The 6,701-nt window shown below is 42.4% G+C and overlaps 1 protein-coding gene across 1 annotated transcript in view; it reads right to left on the reverse strand.

The window, feature by feature from the left end:
- Positions 1–5,760, reverse strand: part of LOC139380915 (glycoprotein endo-alpha-1,2-mannosidase-like protein) — a 34,270-nt gene extending 28,510 nt beyond the window's left edge. The window contains exons 1-2 of the mRNA XM_071124081.1: positions 4,780–5,760; positions 1,101–1,210 (exon numbers count right to left, since the gene is read on the reverse strand). Coding sequence (XP_070980182.1) covers positions 1,101–1,210; positions 4,780–5,275 — 606 coding nt within the window. The 5' untranslated portion in view covers positions 5,276–5,760. The remainder of the gene's footprint in view (positions 1–1,100; positions 1,211–4,779) is intronic.
- Positions 5,761–6,701: the final 941 nt, after the last annotated feature.

Raw genomic sequence — 6,701 nt, forward strand, 5'->3', positions numbered from 1 at the left:
CACACAGATACACAACCAGAGGTGTCCTGCCCATATGGGCCACGAAAGCACATGCCCCCTCAGATTTGTCCTGTTTTTTATTTTTCAGATGTTAAATGAATTACTCAACTTAATTTTTAAGCCCACGCTTTATCATAACTTTTTATTCAAAAAAATATCTGTCAGCGGTATTTTGCAGAGGGGCACACACAAAAAGAGGTATGCTTAGATAACGCAGGCAGAAAAATATACATTGTTTTTACATAGAATTAGGCATAATGATTATTGCTCTTGAATGCTGGAAAATGCTGTTTCAGGTGTTTGAAAAATTCACCCCTGGATATACCACCCAAAGTGCTATATTCCCGAAATGCAGCATGCACCACTTAAACTGCCTTAAAGGGTCTTAGACACATTCTCACAGACTTCCAACCGCTCAGGGTGAATGGATACACACCACTCAAACGGCTGTGTGGCTATTTTTATATATCGGTTATGTCATCAAAGGTTCTGCCGGATCAAGCCAGTACAGCTCACTTGCAGTATCTTTTTTCCTTTAAACATCTTGAATAGCTACTACGTCTCTGCTGCATCTGATGTGCATCTACCATCTGATGTTACACGTATTGAATTACGAAGAAGGGGCCCTCTAAAAGTTTCATGAGCTTCAATGCAGTCCGTGACAGCAGGCAGAGGGGACTCGATGACTCGACATTGATGCAGTCGTTATCTCTGGGATGGCATTTTCCAACCTAATTGGCAATAGGTCATGTAGTTCCCTGATGTGTTTCCCTGCTCATCAAGTCCCATAAACAACAGTTCCCGCAGGCAGCTTTATTATGTCCCCTCTGCTCTTAGTTAGAGATGTCCTCATCCTCCCTGCCCGTTGCCTACTCAAAGTCATGGCACACTTGGCTATCAACTTTTTTGAAGTAATGGTATACTATTGTGTATTACAATACTATTGTACAGTATTAAGATCTGTTTACCATTTGGTTGTGTAAATGTGTTCTTTGGAAGATTCCTTACCAAAGCACACATTCTTATCCAGAACTCATGAATCCCAAACACTGATTCCAAAGCAAAGTGTCTGTCTGTCTCTCTGTCGGTCTGTTCCTTACCTTGAGGTTGTGTCTGTGAGCAGCGTCTAGGACGGCCAGCACCAGGTCCTCTGTGGGCTCCCCGTTGTCATCGGCCAGGCCCGGAGGATACCAGGACAGCACCAGCACCCCTAGACCACACAGGACAAGTCTCTCTCAGTCTCCACACAGGACATTTCAGGTTGGCTAAACCCCACACAAACATATAATTACTAGAATGGGGAAATAAAATGACGAGAAAGGGAAAAGCCCCTCATAGCATGGCAATTTTACAATACACTCAATATGGCTGCTGGTCCACCTATCACAGAACATTGACTTCAATGTCCATTCTAGTCATTCTCTTTCAATGACCACACATCTCTGATACCCAATCCTGAACCTCATGATGTCCCTGTTACACCATTTTAAGTCGTATTGGTCAGTGTGATGTTGACATTGATATATGTGATCGTTACCTACATCCCCTAAGGGTTCCGGATTGGCTTGAAGGACTTATTGATGTGATTGCTGCCGTATGCATGCAGCTAATTGATCAAGTCATGTCCACTTTGGTCACAAGCTGTGTGGAATATTTGATTACAATATCTAAAAAGTCATGTATTAAAAAGTTATGTCCGCACGATTCATTTTATTATGGGCTCCTCGCGTAGTGGTATCAGTCACCGCTGCCAGCAGGATGCTTTTTGGAATTTTTGATGGGTCTTTGTGCCAGTGGCTTTAATTAAATGGACTCTTTTTAACTAAGCACATTCAGTTGCCCTTTCTGTGTTCCATCTGTCACAGTGTTCGGTTTAGGGGGAAGGGAATGGAAAGAAAGGGGAAAGGAAAATCATTTCCCGGATGGTGTACAATAACCAGTTCAGCCGAAGGCAGACAACATTAGCATGGCTCGATTGGCTGTCCCATCAGTCGTTTATGAACACTTGTTTTCACACCCAACTCCAAGGCATCATCACTCCCATTTTGGTCAATAAAAGTAGCTTACATTTTTTTATTTAAAACATAGGCTACTTATTTCAGACAATGTACATGCCACTTCCGATTATGGTTTTCAGTGCTGACCTTTGCAGTGGACAGTCATGGCCACTTACTGATAATACTTAAGGGCTCCTTCTACTGACCAAGGATTTTCAATAACTTTCTCGAGTAAAAAGGGGACATCCTACTCGCGTGGCCTACTTCTGACTTTCAACTGTTTGTATGTTCGATTTCAGTGAAATACAGAAAAGCAGTGAACACATATTATTCAAGTGTTTAATTGTTCACGTTCAAGGTTGCTTGGAAGTGGATGTCAAGATAAACGCAGTTCCGAAACGACTGTGAGAAAAGGCTGCTGGTGGGCTTAGGTGAGCGTGCGGAGCTGTCCACTACATGAGTGCTGAAATAAACCGGCAAAGCGCAGGATAAGTGAAAGAGTCGTGCGGCCATAACTTTTTAATACACGCAACCATGGCTTTTTAGATATTGTAATCAAATATTCCATACAGCTTGTGGACATGGCTTGATCAATTATCTGCATGCATACTGTGTGTGCCAGTGGCCTGCTGTGCTGGCTGCTTGACAGAACAGTTTCTGATATTCCCCTCTATCAGGGTGTGGACAAGAATTTATCTGGCTGCAACATAGACATGTATGAGCTGTCACTTCACGCGTGTACTGAAGGATACTTACTATTACGATTAAAACAGAATGTCTATAGAGTCACTGCATGTAGGAAGGCAAATTTCATCACTCAGATATGAGGCATCACTTATGCTGTCTAAAGATACAGTAGAATGGTTGTCTGTTGGAATAAGGAAGACAGACAGCACGAGCAATGTGCAACGCAAGCAATGTATTCCAAATGAGCCATAACAGTATACATCTGGCAGGATATATAAACTATATGCATCAAAGTGAGTCATTCAAGTCAGTGGAACTATTGAGTGATGTTGGCACATATACAGTTGAAGTCGGAAGTTTACATACACTTAGGTTGGAGTCATTAAAACTTGTTTTTGAATCATTCCACAAATGTCTTGTTAACAAACTATTGTTTTGGTAAGTCAGTTAGGACATCAATTTTATGCATGACACAAGTAATTTTTCCAACAATTGTTTACAGACAGATTATGTCACTTATAATTCACTGCATCACAATTACAGTGGGTCAGAATTTTACATACACTAAGTTGACTGTGCCTTGAAACAGCTTGGAATGTTCCAGAAAATGATGTCATGGCTTTAGAAGCTTCTTATAGGCTAATTGACATAATTTGAGTCAATTGGAGGTGTACCTGTGGATGTATTTCAAGGCCTACCTTCAAACTCAGTGCCTCTTTGTTGACATCATGGGAAAATCAGCAAAGACCTCAGAAAATAAATTGTAGACCTCCACAAGTCTTTTTATCCTTGTGGGCAATTTCCAAATGCCTGAAGGTACCACGTCCATCTGTACAAACAATAGTATGCAAGTATAAACACAATGGGACCACGCAGCCGTCATTCCGCTCAGAAAGGAGACACGTTCTGTCTCCTAGAGATGAAGTACTTATGTGTGAAAAGTGCAAATCAATCCCACAATAACAGCAAAGGACCTTGTGAAGATGATGGAGGAAACAGGTACAAACGTATCTATATCCACAGTAAAACAAGTCCTATATCGACATAACCTGAAAGACCGCTCAGCAAGGAAGAAGCCACTGCTCCAAAACCGCCATTAAAAAAGACAGACTACGGTTTGCAACTGCACATGGGTACAAAGATTGTATTTTTGGAGAAATGTCCTCTGGTCAGATGAAACAAAAATAGAACTGTTTGGCCATAATGACCATCATTATGTTTGGAGGAAAAAGGGGGAGGCTTGCAAGCTGAAGAACCCCATCCCAACCGTGAAGCACGGGGATGGCAGCATCATGTTGTGGGGGTGCTTTGCTGCAGGAGGGACTGGTGCACTTCACAAAATTGATGGCATCATGAGGCAGGAAAATTATGTGGATATATTGAAGCAACATCTCAAGACATCAGTTATAGCTTGGTCGCAAATGGGCTTCCAAATGGACAATGACCCCAAGCATACTTCCAAAGTTGTGGCAAAAGGGTTTAAAGACAACAAAGTTAATGTATTGTTGTGGCCATCACAAAGCCCTGACCTCAATCCCATAGAAAATGTGTGGGCAAAACTGAAAAAGCGTTTGCGAGCAAGGAGGCCTACAAACCTGACTCAGTTCTGTCAGGAGGAATGGGCCAAAATTCACCCAACTTACTGTGGGAAGCTTGTGGAAGGCTACTCAAAATGTTTGACCCAAGTTAAACAATTTAAAGGCAATGCTACCAAATACTAACTGAGTGTATGTAAACTTCTGACCCACTTGGAATGTGATGAAAGAAATAAAAGCTGAAATTGATCATTCTCTCTACTATTATTCTGACATTTCACATTCTTAAAAGTGGTGATCCTAAATGACCTAAAACAGGGAATTTTTACTAGGATTAAATGTCAGGAATTGTGAAAAACTGAGTTTAAATGTATTTGGCTAAGGTGTCTGTAAACTTCCGACTTCAACTGTAGATCCTATTGTAGCTGTGCTCAAAGTAGAACAAAATGTAACAACTTTACAGTTAACTGGACAGGCACTGCAGCAGCAAGACTAATGCGAATGTTAAAACTTGTTTGTATGTTTCAGTATAGAATAACCACTGCACCTTTGCACTCTACCTGCAGCAGCCGCTCCAATCTGCTCCATGTGTGACTCCAATAGATCCGGATCTCTCGAGCTGTACGGACCGAGCTCAGGGTAGAAACTGGAGCCGATGTCCTCCGGTGGCATATGCCTCCCTTTAGGGTAACTGGCGGCGATTTTGGGGTCCCAATGTGGCACGAGGACATGGTCCCAGTGCATGTATTTCCCATCCATCGACGGGTTCCCGTACCACACGCTGTAAAATATGTGGACGTCGTAAAATATGGTTCCTTCAGGTCCAGAGTTTGATAAAACTACTTTGGCGCGTACCTGCCCCGGGGAGGAGACGGAGTCTTGGGACACCGAGCGCCGGTCCATCCTTCCTCCAATCATCGGCAGGAGGCCCAACCCCGGGGCCAGGTCCGAGAACCCATCGCTGGGCTTCAGAGTTCTCAAACCCATCATGGTTCCGAAAACGAAGAGTGTAAATAAGAACAGAGCTATGCACGTTTTCTTCCGCAGCCTGGCCATTGCGGATAGATTGTCTCGTAGAGGCGATTCCTGCTGGAGTGAACCGGGGTTCGTGTTCGGCTGAAGTCAGCGGTGTGAATAAAACGTGCTTTTCTCCAAACGTCGTATAGCCTATAGGCAGTATACTATAACAGTTAGCCTATCTTACAAGTTCACCTACTACACTCTAGGAAAGTATACAATGCAGGCCTTCATATAGAGTATTCATAAATGCAGTCGCTGTCGGAACGCTGAAAATGTACAACTTTATGATTAATAGCCTAACTATTAGCCTACATGATTGCGGATGAAGCCTAATGGTCGCGTTGCATGACGCAGTGGAATCTGTCATTGCATTTAGATCTCAGTGATGTGAAATTATTTGGCCCTTTATCAGGTTAACATGCGGAGTTAACTTGCTCAATTCAATCAGTTAACAGAATATCGGTGTCTTAAGGAGCGCACTTTACCTTGTTGTAGTGGAGATTGTGAAATAAGGATGCATGACACATTTTGTATTAGTGTTCCCCAATTGCAATGATGAAGGCTATACCACCATCTGATTATATGAGCTCTTGGAGAAAATGTGCACATTTCGAGTTAAGAATAGTCTCCATGTCAAGTGATCAAATCTCGCTGATATCTTTCTATCGTCTATAGGCTAGTCAGATGTTGGCTCCTGATGGCTGGATTGCCGTCACCCTGTTACACTATTTCGCTTTTCGCTGCTACGCTATTTCGCTTTTCGCTGCTGGCTCGATATATCTCCTACACAATGCTTTACATTAGGCTGGCAAGTAAACCCACGTGGGGACAGCAACGAAAACGTTCTAAATCCAATGCAACAAGATCCTGGACGTGCACACTCCGTGGTCGCTGTCCATGGTATTCACCATCAGCGATGGCTGCTTTTTACCGTCCATGTTTTGCTACATGGAGGCGGAGCTTTTAACGGCCCGGTGTTATACTGAGATTTGTTTGGCGCAAGGGGACTGGTGGATGGCAACTATAGGCTATGCATGTACCTATACACAGTAGGATATTGGAGCCTTATTGATGATGATAATAGACTGTAAATTACATACACAATAAAGCCAGGGTTGGAAAGTTGCAGTGTAGCCTACAGGATGAAAATGCTGTCAAATGAACAATGAAGCCATATAGACTCCAGTCTTTAACTCGTAACTTCTTCCTTTCCAATGAGGTGGTCATCTGTGAAAGTGGTATTGACTTAACCCATAACCCCTGTCTTAGCCATGGGGGTCAACTAAGCTATATGGAATTGTTTTAAGAAGATCATACCAAGGACAATTTAGCAATTTGATTTTGAATGTTAAGACCCCTTGAAGTATAACAAAAATATATTTTAAAAATATTTGATGCAAAATTATTTTTGGCGTAACTTCTATTAGACCATATAAACGCATTGAATAACAGATTCACTACA

The sequence above is a fragment of the Oncorhynchus clarkii genome, chromosome 2 (genome assembly GCF_045791955.1).
Source record: "Oncorhynchus clarkii lewisi isolate Uvic-CL-2024 chromosome 2, UVic_Ocla_1.0, whole genome shotgun sequence".
NCBI lineage: Eukaryota > Metazoa > Chordata > Actinopteri > Salmoniformes > Salmonidae > Oncorhynchus > Oncorhynchus clarkii.